The 20,741-nt window shown below is 41.0% G+C and overlaps 4 protein-coding genes and 2 non-coding genes across 7 annotated transcripts; 2 read left to right on the forward strand and 4 right to left on the reverse strand.

The window, feature by feature from the left end:
• Positions 1–319: 319 nt before the first annotated feature.
• LOC108112275 (protein late bloomer) lies at positions 320–1,476 on the reverse strand. The gene is made up of 5 exons (XM_017222098.2): positions 1,366–1,476; positions 1,123–1,296; positions 902–1,054; positions 547–744; positions 320–486 (listed from the first exon to the last, which is right to left on the reverse strand). Exons 1-5 carry the CDS (start codon positions 1,423–1,425, stop codon positions 412–414), a joined length of 660 nt encoding a protein of 219 aa, XP_017077587.2. The 5' UTR covers positions 1,426–1,476; the 3' UTR covers positions 320–411.
• An 867-nt stretch (positions 1,477–2,343) lies between these two features.
• Positions 2,344–5,256, forward strand: LOC108112277 (protein late bloomer). Its single transcript, XM_017222099.2, has 5 exons — positions 2,344–2,440; positions 3,982–4,149; positions 4,211–4,363; positions 4,839–5,021; positions 5,081–5,256. The coding sequence occupies exons 1-5, from the start codon at positions 2,381–2,383 to the stop codon at positions 5,150–5,152; spliced, it is 636 nt and encodes a 211-aa protein (XP_017077588.2). The 5' UTR covers positions 2,344–2,380; the 3' UTR covers positions 5,153–5,256.
• Positions 5,257–6,473: 1,217 nt separating this feature from the next.
• Positions 6,474–10,215, forward strand: LOC108112442 (dynein light chain Tctex-type protein 2B). 2 transcript variants are annotated; one of them, XM_017222287.2, is made up of 3 exons: positions 6,474–6,566; positions 9,559–9,888; positions 9,958–10,215. In XM_017222287.2, the coding sequence occupies exons 1-3, from the start codon at positions 6,550–6,552 to the stop codon at positions 10,121–10,123; spliced, it is 513 nt and encodes a 170-aa protein (XP_017077776.1). In that variant the 5' UTR covers positions 6,474–6,549; the 3' UTR covers positions 10,124–10,215. The 2 variants fall into 2 exon arrangements, with proteins under 2 accessions (XP_017077776.1, XP_017077777.1); XM_017222288.2 differs by lacking the exon at positions 6,474–6,566 and adding an exon at positions 8,865–8,893.
• Positions 10,216–10,275: 60 nt separating this feature from the next.
• Positions 10,276–10,349, reverse strand: Trnat-agu. Its single transcript has one exon. It is a non-coding gene; the product is annotated as a tRNA-Thr (tRNA).
• Positions 10,350–11,048: 699 nt separating this feature from the next.
• Positions 11,049–11,122, reverse strand: Trnat-agu. The gene has a single exon. It is a non-coding gene; the product is annotated as a tRNA-Thr (tRNA).
• Positions 11,123–13,387: 2,265 nt separating this feature from the next.
• Positions 13,388–14,309, reverse strand: LOC108112408. Its single transcript, XM_017222249.2, has 2 exons — positions 13,544–14,309; positions 13,388–13,487 (listed from the first exon to the last, which is right to left on the reverse strand). The coding sequence occupies exons 1-2, from the start codon at positions 14,233–14,235 to the stop codon at positions 13,409–13,411; spliced, it is 771 nt and encodes a 256-aa protein (XP_017077738.2). The 5' UTR covers positions 14,236–14,309; the 3' UTR covers positions 13,388–13,408.
• Positions 14,310–20,741: the final 6,432 nt, after the last annotated feature.

Raw genomic sequence — 20,741 nt, forward strand, 5'->3', positions numbered from 1 at the left:
TAGCTTTTAATAATTTAGATATTTCTTTATTTTGCCAAATGGATTTTTCTTATGTTTAAAATATTATGTGTTTTTTGTTTATAAATATTGTGATATTGTGGTAATTAGCTTACCACTTAAGATGTAAAATAAGATCACAAGATTTCTAACTCTAACTTCTAGCGACTTAAACGTAGGGTACAAATACGGCAGCACTGTCGTTGAACTGGTAAGAGTCAGCTGTTTTCCGATAGCTGTGGTGAAAACTTCAGCAATGGGCGCCTTTTGTTATCGAAATTAGCTGAGTTGAATAAGCAAAAATTAAAAACAATCATTTGAAATCCTAAAATATTGTTGTATTTGAGTATTTTAAGATTTAGGAACACATTTACTAAGTACATATATTTACTAATATTAAGTATAGACCAGCTTCTAGCGGTAAAGACGACGTCTCTGCGCGTTCTGTAGGGTTATGGCCAGAAGTCCGGCGAAGATGACGGTGAGTATCTGACGAATATTAGAAATTGTTAGTTTGAAGGTCAGTCTTAAGATAAGTAATTAATTTACCTCCACACCCACCACAGACCAATCACTGATACGCTCGTAGCGAGTACCCTTGATGTAGGCCGCAGCCAGTTTCTTATCACATCCTTCGGTGTAGAGATCCGTGCTCACCGTCGCATTCTGGTTGAAGTAGCAACTCTGGGGAACTCGCAGGCCGCTGTCCGGATAGTCTTTGGGCCCCGTCTTTCCGCAGCAGTGATACTAAACGGGAAATCGGTTAATATTTACGTAAACATAGATAGCAGGTTTGCAAATTAGGTCCGATAAAATGTCACAAATTGATAATGATAAATTCCTGATTATTTTACATTTCCTTGGAAAAGATCTTAGTACAAGTCACTAGCCTAATATAACTCACCTTGATCTCGTAGAAGGACATGCTGCCCTGGTGATACAGTTGACCTTGCCAGGCGTCGTATATCGTCTCGTTAGCCAGGAGTTCAAAGTTGATGGGTTGCGCGAAGATCACAGTGATCTGTCCGAAGATCAGGGCTAACATGACCACGGCATACTTTCAGGCGAAAAGAGAAGTATGCTACTTAGCATATTGGAGGTCAATTGTATGTTTGGAGTACTCACGATCCAGGTCATTCGGATGCTCTCTTTTAGTGCAGCAATGCAGCCAAAGATCGTGCTGAAGAAGAGCAGGGCTCCAAGGACAATCCCCAAGATGCATGGCACCCGGATGGCCATGCTGTGGCTAAATGCGATCAGGGCATAGGAACATGCCGCGATGGTCAGTGCCGCCAAAACCTGAAAGTGTGAGAGAGTTTTCAATATACAAAGACGTTATCTGTTGGGGATTTAGCGATAAGAACTTACACAGCACAGAAAATCCAAAACGAAGGATGACACCTTCAAGGTTTTAGTTCCGCAACTCATTTCGCTAGATCTGCTAGTCTTCGCTGCGCTTGCTATCGGAAATCAACTGAAAGGCAGTGCCCAAAACCAAACGCCAAACACCCAGTCCAATGGGGCTTAGAGCTATCAGAAAGCGGCCTGATAAGGCTCTCCGCAATCAGCTGGGCCCGCAGCTTTTCACGAGCGGAGAGGCCAACTGCCTTGCCTCATTATTGTGTTTTATAAGCACTTGAGCTTAGAAATTCGATCGATATTCGTTTACTCGCTGTGGGAATGTGCAAAAGTCTGATTCAGGTGGACACTTTTGGCAAAAAGGGTTCAAGTATGAGCAACAGGTAGTAAATAAATTACTTATTCATAGAGAAAACAAAGTATTAGCTACTGTTTACTGAACGACTAACAAATAGTACTAAATTATCGCACAGATATATATATGTTCCCCTAGAACGAACTGAATGCAATGAAGATAAGTTTGTAGGTGAGAACTTATTAGCTTATCAGATATGGGGCACCTGCTCTGGCTAAATTCATGGCCATTTCCAAGAGAGGGAAACTTATTTGATCTCGAGAAACAGTTGAGAGCAACACCTTTTGTTAGAAGTACAAAAAATAAATACCAAATATTTATATTTATTTTTAAAAAGACGTTGTAAGGGGTGGTTGTTGCCAGAAGAAGTAGGTTAACTGAAACAGATTAAAAAATATGATTTACATAAACTGATTTTGTAATCAAATATAAGGAGTTTTACTAGCTATCAACTAAATCATCAACTTTACTTTAAAATGTGTAAAGCAATTTCACTTTTCTCAGTGTATTCTCACACTTGATTGCAAACACAAACGAAACCCAATCGACGATCGTATTTGTCCAGCCAGTTAGTATAGCCATAGCCTTCTAGGAGTAGACTTCGGTACCAAAGTCAGGAATATATATACGGAATATAGAGCACGCGTCGGTTGAACTTACATATTAGCCATGGCTTGGTCGCCGCTGATGATTAAGTACCTAGCATTCCTGTTTAATTTTCTCTGCGCGGTGAGTTGTGATAAGCCAAAAAGGGAATATTTGGCCAAGCTGATACGAAAAAGTTATTCATTATCTTGGTTGCCAGTGTTGTTTCTATCTTTTAACTGAAAAAAAGTTATAAATCAAAATAAAAGTGTCTAATCTGGAATTTAGAAACATTTTCAACCAAGGAAAAATGAAGCAATAAAGTGGTTTACAGTTTTCAACCTTTTTTGTGCTATAAACTTGTTCATATTGTTAGTTGAATGAAGTGATAGATGTGAATATTACAAATATATTATTAATCATATGGCTTAACAAAAGATATAAGCTTTGCTCAATGTGTTAATTTGTGTTTACCTGAAGTCTGCGTTTACTGGCTAATCAGAATCAGTTAGCGGACTCACTTCAAACTTGACACACTTTTTATACCCGTTACTCGAAGAGTAAAAGGGTATACTAGATTCGTTGAAAAGTATGTAACAGATAGAAAGAAGCGTTTCCGACCATGTAATACCATGTATATTCTTGATCACGATTAATAGCGAAGTCGATTGAGCCATGTCTGTCTGTCCGTCCGACCGTCCGTATGAACGCTGAGATCTCAGGAACTGTCCACACCCACCCATATCTAGCCCCGCACACCCTAACATCTTGGGTAATTTCCACTAGCAAAATGAATATTTTAAATTTGTGTAAAACAGTAACGGGTATCTTATAGTCGCGGCACTCGACTATAGCGTTTCCTCTTGTTATAAATAAGAGGGTCTTGGGCTTTTTCTATGACTAATTTTTGTTAAAAATAAAAGTTTTATTTAATAAAACTGATTGCTAAAATTAAAAGATATTTGTAAAGCGCTAATAAGTCATAACTTATCATACAATGTAAGTCATTCAGGTTTTCTTTTTAAGTGATATCTGTGGCAAACTGATTTGGTTAAAATGATGTATGAGAGTAGGTTTAGGTTAATATTTTAAAATATAATCGATGGGTGTATCAAATAGTATTTAGTCTTTTAGCAGGAAGTAGTAAGGAATATGTAAGGAATGTTTAGCAATAAACAAGGACCAAGATTGGATGTCAATTTTGAACTCAGTGAAAGCAAATTCCCGATCCTACAAAGTCTTTTTAGTTCTATTCAGCGTTTTTGGGTAACTTTATACAGCCAAGCTCGTGTGTCTATGTAGTTTTGAAAGTTTTCCACTGGTCTATGAAAATTTGTTGGTTGCTGATACCTACTTATACTCAAATAAATCCTTCACTTGCCATAGGAGCTATGAAGTTTAACTTAAAATTGATTTGTTTCCATTTTTAAAGTATTTTCGTACTGTAAAAGTTTTTACAATAAACTTTTTAAGTCGTATTTTACTTGTTAATTTACCATTTTAATGTTCTTAATGTTTGAGTTAAAATGTAGAGTCGATCGGTTGATATATTTAATAGATTCATGCCTAGGATCTGCAGCAGTATTAAAAGATTTTTCTAAGAGAGCTTGATTAAAGGAATTTTCTTTATAGATTTTGTATTTGATATATGAATATGATAATATAAAAAACATCATAATATTTAGGTGCTGGGAATCGCCACTATCGTGATCAATGTAATAGCAATTGACAAAATAGCCCCAAAGGACCAACTCATTCTGGGCATGTACATCGCCGTCGGTTCGATCGTCTTCTTGCTGTCCTTCTTTGGCTGTTATGGAGCCGTAAAGGAGAGCATCTGCGTAACTTGGTCGGTGGGTATTTATTAATTAAGAGGTATTTCACAAATTTTCATGAGTTCTATTTTCAATTTAGTACGCCATCTCGATGCTGGTCATGCTGATTATCTCGATAGTCCTGCTCTTCGTTTTCCGCATGCATTTCGATGAGGCCTCCCTCACCAAATTGCAACAGGCCTTTGGAAAGCAGACGAATACTTACGATGCAATGGCTGAGTACCAAAAGCAAGTAAGAAAATGCATAAATTATATTGGATAATACATCATTTTGCATATTTTTAAGTAAATTATTGAAAAGGTTTATCATTTATGTAAAACAAGCCTTGGTTTTGTCTGCTGGTAAAAGTAAAAGGTCAGCAGTCAACTTTCTTGTTTTCAACTTGAGAATTCATATATGATATGATATGATTTCTTAAATCATGTATCAAGAATGCTGTAGACTGCGTCTCGGAACTGTGACATTAAGAAGACTTTGGCAGACCTTTAGATGTATATCAGACAAACTGACCTTTAATATAATATCCAGTTCTTACTATAAACCATTAAATACTACTAAAAATGTATAAACTTTTATGTTGATAAACTTCTAGATAAAACTTGGTAATCCCAGACATTAAATCTTAAGAAATCACAGACTTATAAGATCCATATCTTTCAGTTAACTGGACTTAACATATAACTTTGAATCCTTTTACTTTTTCCAGTACAAATGCTGTGGCATCTATAAACTTAAGGACTACTTAGATGCCTCTCTAACCGTTCCGAGTAGCTGCTATGATGAAAATGATTTCCTCTACAAAGATGGATGCCTAACCGAAATGGAGACCCATCACGAGGAGCTTTTAAAGGGTCCAAAGATGGTCGGCTGGATGCTAATGGTCATTGAGGTTAGCTTTTCCCTTAATTTGTATTTATTATAAATTTTATTTTTTCAATTCCCTTATAGATCGGTGCTTTTACTTTCACCACCATCTTGGGCGTTACTTTTCGGAACGAACAGCGACGCTCTGCCTACTGAAGAATCTTAGCAATATAGAAGTGTTTGTAAATATATGTTTATAGTGGTTAAGCAAATGTAATGATCCGCTCTTTTGATACCTAAATATAAAGTTATTATAGAAACTAGGAAAATGTATTTCTTAAAGGTGTTATCAGCTTTGTGTTTGTCGAAATAACTGAAAAATTAAAATCTATAAAAAGATAACGAAAAACCTTTAATTTATGCTTTTGAATTAGAACAGAATTTTGACAGCTAAATTATTTAACTGTTGAACATAAGAATGCAAATTTCTACATTATTGGGAGGAATTCAAAAATGTTTTCTGCCTAGAGGAGCATCTTTGAGCATTTTTAATATCAGAAAACATATTTTGTTTTTCCAATTTTTAAGTCATTTGTGCTTGGGATTTATCATTTCATATTTTAGAAAACTTTTAAGCCATTACCATAAGAAATATTCCAAATATTTTAGATTTAATGAAAAGCACCAAAAATGGTTTTTAACATTTGGTTAGCTGTTTTAAATTCTTGATTATGTTTTCATTTAATTCCGAACTTGTGGGTGAAAAATGGAAAAAATCTGCATAAAGGTAATATATTTTTTATAGATCATTTGCTTTACGATTTGTGCAATCTTGTTCTCATCGTAGATGTTAAAAATTTGACGATTTATGAAGAAAAGTACTTTATTAGGAAAGATATTGCCGGATAAGAATTATGATTCTATGATTCTATGATGAATCTTGAAATACTTAAGATTTGGCCTCGGATCTGTTGATTTCTAAGCTGGTAAGACACTTTCTCTCCGTGTATCCCAAAAACCTATTCTGTTCGCGCCTCGCAAGTATTTAGAAGCTATTTGGTTTGCATGCGGCGCGTCGACAGTTGGCAACCTACGATTTTAATTGCCGAACTGTCTGGCGGAGTCAGGCGATGTGTGTGTGTGTGTGTGGGCGAGATGTGCCTTCACCGGGTTGCAAATTACTCAAAATAAACACAATTTAGAATACATTGGCACACATTTGCCCCGGCTGTTCCCCGGTGCTGGAAATTGCCTCTGAGTTGTCCTTAGACATGCTAACTCAAATCAAATTGCAGCCGAGCGGAGCAGAGCTAACGAGTGACATGAAGTCTTCCCCTTTCGGCCCACCTTTTGAACTCGTGAGCCAATCACCATCAAAGCGTACACCTTGTTGGCACACTCAGCTCAACCCTTTCACCCTGTTCACCTTCCGCCCGCCTTCAATCTCGACGTGGCATTTGCGCTTTTATGCTTCGGAGCTCCCGGAGCCGGAGACTCCAGCCAGTTTCATTTGTGAGTTTCGTTCGTGCAGTTTTGTCCGAAATATCCATCCTCCATCGAGGACCGAGTTCCACTCAGTCGTGAAGTGAAGCATAAGTCGAGGCGCCTCCGCCATGAGCCGCATGCAAGCGTAAGTTCTATGCAAATTTTCACGGGTCGCGTGCACCCAGGTGCTAATGAGTTCGAGCCCGCTCCCAGGTTCGAGTCCGTTCCCCTCGATTTCCGATGCCAAATTGTGGAGAGCCAGGCGGTACAAATTGCTTAATTTGTTTGGCTGTTGTTTAATTTCCACCCACGCACACGTGAACTCATATTAATACTCCTCTTTTCCCCTAAACGGAGAAAGTTTTGTGATTTTGTGATTGGAAATTAGTAACCTGGTAACTGGTTCGGGATTCGTGCTGCGCTCTCGTTTCGGCGGTTAGCATAATGCAGGGTGGGGAAGGCATTGGCTAATCCAAAATGGATTTGTGTGCACCGCAATGATAAATAACAGAAATCAAGAGGACTTTATAAAAACGATGTTTTGTTATTAATCTGTTAAGGAAGTCAATCGTAATGTTAAGTATTATCATTTAATATTACTATATATTTCATGTGTATTTAGAACGAAATAAAAGTGTTTAATAGGAGTTAATGTTTATCAATCTGAACTGAATTGTCCAACTGCTTATATCAATCTGTGATCTGTAATCTTGGGTATTATGAAATATGATTAGGTGGTATCCTGTCTGTTCTCTCTCTTGCCATGATCATGATTTATCACTCCTTTATTAATAATTTCTGGTTATTATTTTACTCTCTGTCATAAGTATTCACAAATTTGCAATAAATTGTGCATATTTCATAAAAATTACTATAAGTATTAGTTTTAAAAAAGCTTACACTGAAAAGGCCTTCTTAAGTAAATCTTATTTTTAATAATAAATAACTATATTTTCATAAAATAAATTTGAAAGTTCATGATGAAAGCCCAAAGTCAAGGCTGTTAATGTCATTAATGATTATGGGGTTCTTAAATAATTGATTATCTTTTAGAACTAAAATATTTGACCCCAAAATTGATGTTAAATTAATAGTTAATATTTATTTTTAGTAGAAAATTTTTGTTAGCAAACCTTCTTAAAGCCAGAAGTTATTATCAGATTTGGAAGAATATTTATGTATGACTTGTTTAATATTTTTAAAGAGTTCACAAACTAATTACAACCCATTTAATGAACATTAAGTCCTAACAAAATCTATTATCACTAGCAACCTTTTTAGCTTTTGAGTTTTCGTTTAAGAGTAAACCAACTTTTTGAGTGTGTTGCTTAATAATTTTTGAAATAACTAACTTCAGCCACATAAAGATTTCTAAGGAAGACAGAAAGGAGTAGAAACCCTTTGATGGTCCCTCTATTACCCATTACTTACTACAACCACTGTTCCTATTCTCGTGCCCTGTGCTGTTCGAACTGTTGTTTGGGCCACAGCGTCGTCTGCCATGCCCTACCCCACCAAATCAAATGATCCGCCGTGGAATGCTCAATTCCGCTTTATTTCCCGGCCACTTGTAACGCCCATTTGGGAACAATGAGGAGTCGTCAACTCCGCGCTTCATGCACGTGACTTGACAGTTATTTCAATTTAATAACTTCATATAAGTATATATGTATATATAGTAATAGGTATATATATACCGATGCAGATGCATGCCGATAGATTAAATTTGGGGAGCCAAGGCGAAGTTTGCATACGCTGCCGTCGAGGGAAACTTTTGCGATAAAAAGTAATCAAAGTGCTCGAAAGTTCGCGCCCAAGACGAAGACACTCACCTGGCCGCGAAGACCTCGCCCAGGTGTCGCAGGGCAGCCGATCGGAAGTCATCAACTTCGGTTGGGAATCGCGTGCCGTCTGGGGGCCTACGGTAATGCCCCCGGCCCACACGTCCATATGGCAACACTTTGGCTTCTACTGGGCCATTGACTATACCATACTGGGTATACAACCTGCCGAGTGGCTGGTGGCGATGACACCCACGTCTCCGCCGCCATCCGGCCGATTGCAATTGGAGCGCCCCGGCAGTGGATTTATGATAAGCGACACGCAAGCCGGAAGGCCAAATCCCAACGCGAAGCCGGCGATGTCAGCGTGAGACATTCGCAGGAGAACTCATTCTTGGTATAGCAAAACCCTGTCGAAATCTGCCATCTCTAGGCTTCCCTGGAGAGCGGCCCAAAACCAACAAAGCTTCAACAAACTTTTGACGATGTGTGGATACCCCATCACTCGGGGGGCTCAAGAGGAGGACTTGTCGATGAACAGGACTCGTGTCGGCATGTCGCTCCTGTCAGTGTGCAGATAGCAGCGCTCGGTGTTTGTTTTTCCGCTGCCGCCTGGCAGAGGCAGCTCCGAAAATCGAAAGCCTATAGGTTACGGAAACACCATGACCACCTGGACAACCATGAAAACGCGGTACGAAATGACCGGCAAGAATGTTTGCCACTCAAGTTGCGGGTGATAAAGAACTCTAAGGTGTTAGTGTTGTGAAATAATAAGTTAAGCGGTAGTGAAAATGGGAAAAATATTCCAAAGTAATAAAAAATATGTGAAAGACTGTGCTAAGTTCGGGATTTTGTTAGTCCTTGTTAAATAGTTTCCTGCAGACAAAAGATGCAAGGAATTATGCTAAGTCTAGCGTTTAGACTAACAGATACCTTGGAAGAACTTGTGATGCGTGGAAAACAAAAGAGTGTAGCCTTCGTATAATAGTTAAAATCATACCATTCGCTTGAAAAGTTATAGAAAATGTTGCAAGGGTATACAATGAAAGTAAATATAACCCGGTTATGCTCTTAAATTTCTTAAAAATATTTGATACGAATTATTAGTAATACTTAGCTTTATCTAAAGGGTACAGTACCGAAAGGGCTTTTAAAGTTAGTTTAAGTTAGGAAACTACTGCTGAATCGAGCTCTAGCCCACAATATCCTTAAATACCCCTTAGGACTTCGGAAATTGCTTTGTTAAGGGAATGTCTTACGCCAATGTTCCTTATTTCTCCAAGTGTATAATTATTTCGTTCAAAATATGTACAGTAAAAAGAGGTGATAATCAATTACCACGATTACCATCCACAGGATAACCGCATCGGTGCGCACCACCAACCGCATGAATGCACTGCTCTCGGAGTCGATGCTGAGCAGGCGGCGGGCAGCCCAAAATCCAGAGGGCGAGGCCAGCGCCGGCGAGAATGGGGAGCCGAAGAAGGAGAAACCCAAGAACGATTGGAAGTTCTTCCACACCAACTTCAATATGGAACGTGCCCAGAAGATCATCGAAGATTGCATCGAGGAGCGGCTGCTGTGGGATCGCTTCAGCCGCAATTACGACTCTTGGCGGGCTCTGCAGCTGGTCGAAGGTCTGGCGGCCGAGATACGCGACCGGGTCAAGAAGCTGAACCACAGGCGGTAAGTGGCGGCACCTCCTCCTCTGCCATCTAATCACTTAGCCCCAGAAGTGCCCTTCTCCATCCGCAGCCACCGCATCGTATGCCTGCTGTCGATCGTGGAGAAGCAGAACCAGGGCGTTTACCAGCGGATGTGCCACCTGATGGACGAGAAGCGGGACAACTTTACCCAGTTGGTCTTCGAGAGGCCCACGTACTTCATGATCGTGGTGCTGTACTTGGTATACAAGGATTAGGTGCGAAATAGATGGAAGCTTTACTTCCCCCTGTTGCTTGTTAATTACTGTTGTTAGGTTTAGTTAAGTGTTGACCCAGAAATACGCATTAGGTTATGTAAAAATAAAGGAAAGTATTGGAAAAAAATGGATTATCCTTCATCCTCTACTATAGGCCCCGGCGAGATTCGAACTCACGATCTCCTGTTTACTAGACAGGCGCTTTAACCAACTAAGCCACGGCGCCGCTGTGACTTCGAGCGTTGAACTACCCAACTTGAGCAAAAGATTCCACCCTATTTTAAGATATTTTTGGTAAAAATTAATATTGGAATTGATATTTGTTCAGTTGTTTCAACTTTAAGATATTGAAAGAGAGATATGATATGAATTCGTCGCTTCTTGAGATTGGGTAGTCTATAGAAAAACTACGGAAAAGCTTTAGATAAGGTACGGTACAGAAGTTCTACATAACGGTAAGGTAACAGCTTTTTAAGCTAAGGTGTTATACCGCCTTAAAGTGTCATATAAGTCTAGACATGAACCTTTTAATCGAATTTTAAAATAATATTTAATGATTCTGAAGGTTATTGAAATGCCTCAGTGGGTTAACAAATGTTACAACCTGTTATCTGCTCAAACATATTTGATTATCAAAGTTCAATCTACTAATTAGTGGTTTCAATATCAAGCTTTCCGTTTCTACGGAGAGCTTTTAAGAAAGCTTTCTGGGTAATAATTGGGGGATGATGAATGCCTTGTCAACAAAATACTATTTTATTCATAATAACTATTATATTATAGGCAATATTGGAACATGTTAATATGTTACAGAGTGCCATCTGGCATGGAATTATAGCTAACTAGCCAACAAAGGGTTAAGAAACTATGGCTACTTCGATCCAAAAAAATTGAACACCCTAGGGAATCACAAATTCTAAGGGTTAGGCCCCGGCGAGATTCGAACTCACGATCTCCTGTTTACTAGACAGGCGCTTTAACCAACTAAGCCACGGCGCCCTCGAAAGCTTCTCGAGGAGAATGGCTCTCTTAGGCAACAACTCAACGTCGAACGGAATCTGCAGACGAATTCATAAATAAACATCCGCCGTGTGTACAGATACTTAGATACTTATGCTTAAAGATACTTATGCTCGGTTATCCATATGTATTCATGCCGGCTGCTGGGCGAGCTGAACGAAAAAAGTTTCTTGGGGCACAGAAATAGTTATGTAATCTATGCCATATTTATCTACAACTTGTGCCGTATCGTTTGCCGAGACGACAAAAGTATTTATAAGTAGACATATCTGGCAGCTATTTAAATACTGGCCAGCAGGCATGTTTGTCTTTTCGAGGCTGGGCTGGAGAAATATGCAAATGCCGCCGCCTTGGCCAAATGGAAATTATTTGTACTTTGTGGCTAACTCGCACACACTGCTAAGAGTAAAGAGTGAAGAGCGAAGAGCAGAGCAAACTTGGGCACTCGAAATGTATCTTTGGAATTGCTGGGGAGCAGCCCAAAGGCAACTTGGATGTGCAGTTCTGTTCCGTTTCTTTCCTTATTTTTTGTGGTTCGGCATCGGCTTATTAGCAAGTTCTTTTTGTTCTCCGCAACTCGGGCTTGTCAAAGAGTTCAGTGGAGCAGCAAGAGCACGAATCCGAACCGCTGGCGATTGTTAAGTATCCGAGGTTCCGTTAGAACCGAATGTCATTCCGGTGCCAGGGGGTCATGTGACTGGGAATTGTGTGGAAATTGGGGGAAAAATTGCCGATCAATCCGGCAGTATCTGTATCTTTATCTTCTTCGCCGATGGCCACTGCTTCAATAAATCACTTGGCAAACTTTTCGGGCCTTCCTAAGCCCATTAGCACTGAATGCCCAGCAAATAGTTTCGCATCTCTGTCCCCAACTCCGAGCAACAGTTTGGCTGGACACGCACCGCCAGGCGTTTACCAAACTAATTGCCCGAACTTAGTTGCTCATCAAATTGCCGCATCATTTTACCCAGATTTTTATCGCGCCAACCCAACTCCAATCCTTGGGGTTCGCAGTAATCGCGGTGTCCGGAGGGGGAATCCCACTCACTGTGAATCTCCAAATCGGGCAGAGGTATCTAATGCGTTTCCTGTGTTTCAGCCTTGTAACAGCCAACAGCACGATGTCCGATGTCCTGTGCCGGTGTCTGTATTGCTGTATTTGTGTATCTACATGTTTCCATCTCTGTTAATGTACTCTACTGTATTGGGTACATAAGCTAAAGATGTATTTTATTCATGTTACAAGGTTGAAAAAAGCATCATAGTTTGAAATACTATTTCAGTGTGGGATATATATAGTGATGATCTGATCAAGGCAAACCTTTTTGGATTGCTTTAGAAATAAAAGTGATGTTTCAGTACTTAAAAATTCTTAAGACAGTTGCCTTTCTGTTTAGTCATTGAAACTGCAAATGGATTGAATATTTTAGTCAATTATTAAAATTTCTAAAAAAAATTAAGTCCTAAGTCGTCTTAAGTCTGCCGTAAATAACCGGCCATATCAGAGTATAAAATGTTCTTCGTTGAATTGGCAATGGCGCGCTGCCTCTAACCGCTTGTAACCTTGCAATTTGGCATTGGCATTAGCACATGACTCCAATAAATTCGTTTTCGCCACTCCCGACCCCTCTCTGTCAGTCCAACCCGGCCTTATCTGGCATCTCACTCAGACCGGGACCCATGTCGATCCATACTCCCAACCCCAAAGCCCTCAACCCCCAAAGCCCTCAACCTCCTCGTCAAATGCGCAGCAATTGAGTTTTTACGCATTTCGAAAACCTCCAAAAAGGATGTGGAGCTGGAATAGGAATAGGAATCTCTGCTAGAGCTGGAGCAGGATAAGGATTTCAGCCTTGGCTGCTGGCCTTCCGCCCGAGGCAGCCAGCTTAGCTGGAGTCTCTTTCAGTGTGTGATGCGGATTTGGTCGTTTTGCTGCCAGGATGGGGAAAGACAAATCTGCTTTTGTTTTTATCTGATGCCGTTTCCTATTTAGCCATCTTATCCTGGTGGGAATTCGAGCACATTTGGCTGACGTCGAGAGTCGGATTAGGCAACCGGAAAGTCCACGATAGCCTGGCTTTAATGATGGCCGCGACGAGTTGAATTTTGTAATTATTATTGGCCACAAAAGGGCTATTAAGGCCGCCGAACCTCAATAACCCTAATTGGGCGACATTTCCCAGGCAATTACAAACAGGAGGCCCACGAAAATAAAATGTAAATTAAAGCAATAATTGCTGGAACTTTTCTGATGGGAAAACCAATTTATTTGCTGGCTTCTTGGAAGATGGAATACAACGAATTGGACGGGGTTGCGGGAAGTCTGGGGCTGCTACCAATGCAGCTGAAATGGAATTAGTCTTTAGTTTATATCAATACGGACAGGTAAGGTCTACCTACTCGATGTGTCTGCAGAAGAACTCAAAGTCTTTGACCATCGACCCGAAGAGATTGTGCAGGAAGACGCGTAACATCATGAGCTCTAGGCTGATACGGTCCCTGTTGGTCTTGTGACACTTTAGGGGTAACACGCTTTTCCGAATATTTTCAGCCTTGTGGACGTGCTCCTCCATTACTCGCCGAAAGGTCGTGCAGTCTACTTTGTGAGTCTTATGGTGCTCCCAACGCTCTATGCACATCCCGAATTGGTGTTTGACCCTTAGCTTGAACTCCTTGAACTGGACAAGCTTCCGCCTCGCCTGGTTGATGCGCGATTGGAGCTGGCAGGTCCAATCATCGAGTTCCTTCAGCTCCTTTCGCGAATCATCCAGGTGCTGCTTTGCTTCCTGAACCCGGAGAACGAGCTGACACTTGTGGCGGTGCAGTTCTAGGAGCTGCTGGCTTTCGGGAGTCAAGCCTATTTCGACTTCCTGATCGTCGAAGTCGTCCTGGAATCCATCCGACTCCGGGACTAATATCTTGTTACGCAGCAGGATCAGACGCTGCTTCATGCCCTCCAGCTCGTCGTAGGCAACGTCTAGATCGGTCACCTCCTCCATGCCGCTTGGATCGTTACCGCTTGTCACCAGTTCGCTCTCTTCCTCCTGATTGGTGGCCATGGGTCGGCAGTCTTGTATTTTCCAAAGGGCCATGCCTGCCAAGCTCGGACTTTGATTGGTATAGGGATGTGTGTGTGTGTGTGTGTTGGGAACTATGATTAAAATGAAATAAATCTGTCATTAAAACGGATGACAGTGAAGTAAAAAGTTGGCTAATAGAATGGGCAGATGTAGTTTTAAATGCTTAACTAATAAACTTTGAAATCAGTTTTCTCGTTGGTTAATGTGATATGGGCCTGACAGCGACTGCTTGGATCGTTAAATCAAAGTTTAACTGATTTTCCCGTCTGCTCCCTTGCCCCAATTTAATTGAGTTAAGCGAAGCCGTTAGCCCCCTCGTTTCACTTTCAATTAAATAAACAACTTTTCAGCGGCTGCCAAAATGCCCGAGTCCCCTTGGCATCCCTCGCCGTTGTTATGGCATTTTAACCCCTAATTTATTAATGACTGCCGGCATTCATCACGACCAAAAAGTTCATATTTCAGAAACTGAAGCAGAAAGGGTTGGAAATTATTGGGCGGCATTTGATTAATGACACTTACCACTCCACCGGAGGGGGGATTTTGGAGCTGATGGGTTCGGGGGATGATGTTCTTGCCACGTCCCCAAAGTGTTTCAACAAAATATTTGCCAAGTTTCACTTTTCGACGAGTCCTGTCACGTGCAATATCTGCAGCCGGGCCAAAAACTAGAATGCCAAAGTCAAGTCTGGGCTTATCCATAACAATGTCCTACCCTCTGCGGATGTTTCTGCATACCGTTGCGCATTGTGACATGCCAGATGAATTTGTCCGAACATGTGTTCAGCTCCTGCTGCAGCTGTTCCAAGAGTCCTGCCCCCAGAACTTCCCCTCGCCTGATCCTTGGGGCCCTGGAACTGATACAGATAAATTTAATTTCGTTCGCTCTGTTTGCCCGTCGGAGGATGGCAGCCATTGAACTTGCATGCCAACACGAATTTTGATTTTTCTTGCCGCTCCATCCATCGCTTTCCATACCCCAGCCAATCCTCCCCCTTCAGCTTGTCCCACATTGCTTGTGGATCTGGGACTGTCAGGGGTTATTGGCATTATAATCACGTAGCCATGCATGCGACTCTCGCTGCTGTTATATCATTCCAGAAATAGGTTTATTTGCGGTCTTAATGGAGGCTTTAGTTGATATGTGGTAAATGAGATCTGCATTAAGGTTGAATTCTAATTTATGATTAGGAATTTGATTAAAATTGTACGCCAATTTCAAATTTAAATAACTTTAACTTTGCACCTATTAAGATTGAGATTTAGTTAGAAGAATGAAAATGCTCATCTAGCTAAAAGATAAATAAAGAAGAGCCACAAAATCCATCAGATTTCCTTCTGCAACTGCTTTGCAAAGATAGCTTTGAGTTTTCCGCTTTCCAATCCATTCCCCTGGCTATGAAAACTTTACTATGCATGTGCTCTTGTCGATTCCATAAATCACACGATGCCAATTCCCAATAAGTTTCCATTCGCGGCATAAATCTGAATATTTTTGGGACCCGAGCGGAGCAGACAACAAACCTAATCCCTGGGCAAACGTGACTCAATTATATGGCCAACAATCTCCAGGATCGGATGGCATGTGTGTGTTGGTGCTGTTGCTGGTGCGGGTGCCACTCAGATTTCATATGATGTTTTTTACACAATGCATAATTCGGAGCGAATTTATGTGGAAAACAATAAAATTAAATTGTTTTCGCATTCGGCATTCAAAGGCAGCGTCCTCGACTGGCAACTGCTGTTCGCATAATGAACTCATCTAGACGAGAATAATAAATTTTCCCGGCAGCATTCGAGGCAGGAAAGAAATGGCGCAGCCATTTCAGAGCATTTCCCATCCCCATCCCTTCTTGCTTTCCGTATGTGATTTTATTCCTGGCCTTCCTCAGGATACGTCCTTCGCGCTTTTCGCCCGCCAACCAGGTCGTAAACCACAAGAGCCCGCTGTAGCTTGGGTTTGTCACTCCGGTGGCTCCTTTGGCCCGGGTCCTTCTGCCTCGTGCCTCCTCGAGTGTTTAACTCATGAACGCCCACTTTGATTTCTATTTGAATTGTGCGCGCAGACGGCGACGCGAGCCACTTGTAAAGTTGCCATATGTGGCACCGATTTACGGCAGTGGCAAGTGGCAGATTCCGAAATGGGAAGCAGTTCCAAGGGGTTGCACCAAACTGAAATTTAAACAAAATTTATTTTTTTCAACCCAAGAATCCTTGTGGAGAGCCTTAAACGGAGGTGTCGGTCTGCTCTAAGATGTTTTTTTTTTCTTTAAGGTTTTGCTTAGTACAATAGTGTTAATTTTTATTTCAAACAGGTCTTATGTTTGTAATGCTGTACTTGATAAAAAATTAAGTATTTATTGATTTTATTTTGATTAACAGTGAAAAGTTTGGTTATTTAAGCAACATTTTGTGCAAGTTTTCTTACATAATTTTGATTTCCGACTATGAAACAGCTTTGATATAGTCACATATTCAAATCTAATTTCTTGTACAACCTCAGCTGTCTTGTATAAAGATCATGAAATTGACATGAATAAGAATAACTATAGAAAAATAATATTAGAAATAAAGCTTGGATCTTGTAGTAGAGTACAGGCAGCACACGTTAATGATGACGTCTCCATACGAAGTCGGATTTGTTCGGCGTGGAGGCAAACTAGAAATCCGGTTGGATGATAAAACTCGAAGGAAATTTTCTTAAATAACAAGCCAATAACGCTCTTTTATCGATTTCCAAGTCAAATGAAAGATATGACTTAAAGAAGGCGGAACCCCAATCTAACAATATAAGATTATTTATTTATTTATTTATCTAAGGCTTACAATTAGTTAAAAAAAGGGCTAGCACCTGGCTAGGAGCAATAGCAAATAAGGCCTTCAGCTCGACTAAATTTGAATGGTATGATGGATGTCAATCTGGGCGATGTTGCACAATGAGCACAAGCTGTTCTTTGATAAGATTATATTTTGTTCTTCAAGTATTTTAGGACCAATCCTTAACCCTTAAATGCTGTTTTCATATATAGAGATTAAATTCAATCTAGAATATTAAGGATTACCTCAAAGATTGGTGTCGTATAAAACTACCAATTATTATTCCTTTCATAGGGTTTTCTTTTAGTTACAGTTCTGAGCTTTAAGGATATTTATATAAAGATATCAAACATAAGTCATAAGCAAACATCTAATTTCTCAAACTCAAGATTGTCTCACTGAGAGCAGCGTATTAATTGAACTTCCCAGCGAAATATCAACCTGGCGATTTCCTTCCTCCCTGGACTGGTCTTCGTGCTTCTCAACATTTTCATGCTGCACGAAAATACTTAAGAATACTTTCACCTGCTGCTCAGACGATTCAATTAAATGCAATTCGCACGCACACATGCCACATGCCTCCTTGCCCCAACCGCTTGGCTGTCATGTGTTTCTTTGAAAAATAGATTTCTAAAACGTTTAAGCTGCAGCATGTGTCTTGAATTTTAAACCCCTGGCCACCCCCCCACATAAACATATTAAAATTGCGCCAAGGTGGATGCAAGCTAGACAGCCACCCCCAGGATCCCAGTATCCCAGTATCCAAGAGTTCCGCAGTCCCGCAGTCCCGCAGTCCCGGAATCCGAGGACTTCCAGCATATGCCTTGGCCGCCAAATAGCACAAACGTGACCAAACTTTTTGTGACTCTTTGTGCATTGTTGGCAGGCGATCATTTATCTTAAATGCCAGGCCATGGAAACGGCCTGGGGAGTCCTTTGTGCGGTTCCCCATTCCTCCTGCTCAGTATGCGTAATGAAGGAGGGTATGATGGGCCTGGAGGTCTGGTTGTTTCTTTAATGATAAACCATAATGAGATCTAAATTGGAATAGAGTTAAAGATAAAAGTACTGAGTACTGCCTCAGCATAGTTTGTTATGCTTTTAATGCCCACTTAATGGGTAACTTACGGTCGGGAAACTCGACTTCTTCTTTCCTAGCTTTTTTGGCTGCTAGGCAACCTTCTGGACTGACAGGGCGGAAGTTGCCCAAGGTGAACGCGGACTGCCTAATAAGGAGCATTGTGGACGAAGGAATTCATGGTCTTAAGCGGCTTTGCAGGCAGGACAACCCAGTAATGGTCAGAGCCTTGAAAGAAATGGAAATCCCGCAGTTAAAAAGGAAAAGTTTTCCAGTTGATTCATTGAACGGAAGCGAAGTTCAAACACAAATTTTTTGGGGGTCACTTAGGTGTATATACAGTCTTAAAAGGACCTTTGCTTTAATTTGACTATAGAACTTTGGTTTCAGTTCAAAGTTGGCAATCATTTCGGGCTGAACCCTTCATCTTGGCCGGTCACTTTTCCATCCAATTCAAAGCAGTTGGCCGAAAGTAGTTTTCCCCTTTTTCATATTTGCATTGCAGCTGAGGCTTATAAAACTTTCTGGCAAAACAATTATGGGGCATGCATAGATAAACAAACAATGTATAGCTACTACGACCATGCACCCACCATACACCATCCACCATCCACCTCCCACTGAATGTTATATCCTTTTTCCCTGCTTTTGTTTAAAAAGAACTTTTGAAATTTTTGTTTGTTTGCCCAGCGACTTTGTCTGGAAATTGTGCTCAGATCCTTCTTCCTCCTTGGACGGATATTAAAATTGCAAAATTTTTTAATCTTTTTTGCGAGGAGCATTTTACATATTCTATAGATTCCGGTGCACGACATAATGTCCCTATTGGGCGTTTGAGGTCCTGCCAGCCCGGAATCCTGCCATCCTGCCATCCTGGCATCCTGGCTGGAGCACATAAGGTTGAATTTATGTATGTATTCGGGCTACCCAATTTCCCGTGCCGCTCGCACGGCAATAAAAGGAATATCCTGGCATAAGAACGTTTCCGTTCAACCAACACCCAATCCTGCTCTTGGCTCCCGTAGCTGCTACTGCTACTGCTGCTCCTGGTCTTGAGTGGCAAAAGTTTTTTGTCCTTGCCGATGCCGGGAACGTAAAATTTTTATAGACACGTAGGTAGGAGTGTGCGTGTGTGTGTGTGTGTGTGTAGGTGGATGCTTAAATCCCAGTTTACTACTTTAGGTGTTTACCACACAAAAGGCCCGGGGGCAAGGACCCTCTCCTGCTTCCCCTTTGGCAATCGTCGAATTATGCAGAAGAAGTTGAGTCTCAAGTCTGAGATTGTTTCTGCTGGCGCTTGATGAAAGATTTTTATCATGCAAATAGTTGGGGGGATTGGCTGGGGATGTGGGTGTGACTGCCACTGCCACTGTGGCATTACTCCTACATTTTATGGGATCTACTAAATTGGATTTATATCAGCATCTGCTGCCGCCCGCCGAGAGCTTAAAGCCAGATCCGGGCTAGAGCCGAGAAAAGTTTGGCGCATTTATCAACCGATGGCTCGGGAAATATGTTTTAATCATATTTATTGCGGGAAAGTTTCGCAGCTCTGGGTGCCCACTTAACTTATTGACATTTGACCTTACGACGACCCTCGGCATTCGGCATTTGCCCAACGAACCATTGTTGTGCCAATACAAAGGAAATGCGGGTCGTCATGACGTTGTGGGGTAATCCAGCGCGTGCCCGCGGCATTGTCCTGTGTCTCCTGCTCAGATCTAATTTATTTCCCTGCCCTGTATTTGCATGCGACTCCGGCTTGTTGTTCATTTAAAAACATCTTCCATCATTTGTTGCTCCCGGCTTTACCAATTTCCCCATTGTCGATAGCTCCCACTCCTTTTTGATTTCCATCCGGACTCCTCTCTCCTCTGTGTGGGACCAATGATGACGATGACGATGATGATGATGGCATTATTATGTGTCGGCGCCTTGTTCATTTTTTTCCGGCGCACACCATTTTCCTGGCCGTGCCCATTTGCCCATTGGCATTACTTCCGCTTCCGTTGGCAGCGGGGTGGGTTGTAAAACTTTTCTTTTCGGGTTTTCCTCTTGACATTTTTCATTAAAACGCATTTTTCTGTTTTTCTTTCACATTCTGGCTTGTGGTTGCCGCCGCCGAGGTCGGTGAATTATGTGTCACGTTGGAGCAGTTTCATGAAATTGGAATTCTCCATAATTTATGTTTGATTTTATTGAATTTTAATGATTTCATAAGGTAATAGGATTTGTTTTCCATTAATTGTGTTTGGGCAAGTAAATTGTTATTATTAAATTGTGAAATCCTGACAGACATCACATTGTTTGTACCTACAATGAGCCAGGCAATATGCGTAATAAAGTTTTCTCTCTGCCAAAAATGTATATTCGGTTACCACAGACTACAATGAAATTCAACGATTTTCCTGCCAAATGCATGCCACAAATTTATGCAAAAATGTTTACAAAATCAATTTAGCATAGTTGAAGTTTTCCGCTCAAATGCACTCATTGTTCTGGCCAAAGCAGACTTTTGATTTGTAATTTATTTCTGCCGTGTTTTCAGGAATATTTTTCGGCAACATAACCGGGCCCCACATGGCGTATGAGCAATTAAGGGATTACATTAAATAAATGCCAA

The sequence above is a fragment of the Drosophila eugracilis genome, unplaced genomic scaffold (assembly GCF_018153835.1).
Source record: "Drosophila eugracilis isolate 14026-0451.02 unplaced genomic scaffold, ASM1815383v1 contig_90, whole genome shotgun sequence".
Classification (NCBI taxonomy): domain Eukaryota; kingdom Metazoa; phylum Arthropoda; class Insecta; order Diptera; family Drosophilidae; genus Drosophila; species Drosophila eugracilis.

What these genes read in the sequence shown, in the direction of transcription:
- LOC108112277 (XM_017222099.2), top strand. Translation starts at nt 2,381, where the DNA reads ATGGCTTGGTCGCCGCTGATGATTAAGTACCTAGCATTCCTGTTTAAT. An exon ending in TGTTTAATTTTCTCTGCGCG is followed by an intron (nt 2,441 to 3,981) that starts GTGAGTTGTGAT and finishes CATAATATTTAG; the next exon opens with GTGCTGGGAATCGCCACTAT. An exon ending in TGGCTGAGTACCAAAAGCAA is followed by an intron (nt 4,364 to 4,838) that starts GTAAGAAAATGC and finishes TACTTTTTCCAG; the next exon opens with TACAAATGCTGTGGCATCTA.
- LOC108112442 (XM_017222288.2), top strand. Translation starts at nt 8,865, where the DNA reads ATGACCACCTGGACAACCATGAAAACGCG. An exon ending in TGGACAACCATGAAAACGCG is followed by an intron (nt 8,894 to 9,558) that starts GTACGAAATGAC and finishes TACCATCCACAG; the next exon opens with GATAACCGCATCGGTGCGCA. An exon ending in AAGAAGCTGAACCACAGGCG is followed by an intron (nt 9,889 to 9,957) that starts GTAAGTGGCGGC and finishes CTCCATCCGCAG; the next exon opens with CCACCGCATCGTATGCCTGC.
- LOC108112275 (XM_017222098.2), bottom strand. Translation starts at nt 1,425, where the DNA reads ATGAGTTGCGGAACTAAAACCTTGAAGGTGTCATCCTTCGTTTTGGAT. An exon ending in TTTTGGATTTTCTGTGCTGT is followed by an intron (nt 1,297 to 1,365) that starts GTAAGTTCTTAT and finishes TCACACTTTCAG; the next exon opens with GTTTTGGCGGCACTGACCAT. An exon ending in TGTCCTTCTACGAGATCAAG is followed by an intron (nt 745 to 901) that starts GTGAGTTATATT and finishes TTTCCCGTTTAG; the next exon opens with TATCACTGCTGCGGAAAGAC.
- LOC108112408 (XM_017222249.2), bottom strand. Translation starts at nt 14,235, where the DNA reads ATGGCCCTTTGGAAAATACAAGACTGCCGACCCATGGCCACCAATCAG. An exon ending in TTCTTCTGCAGACACATCGA is followed by an intron (nt 13,488 to 13,543) that starts GTAGGTAGACCT and finishes ATTCCATTTCAG; the next exon opens with CTGCATTGGTAGCAGCCCCA.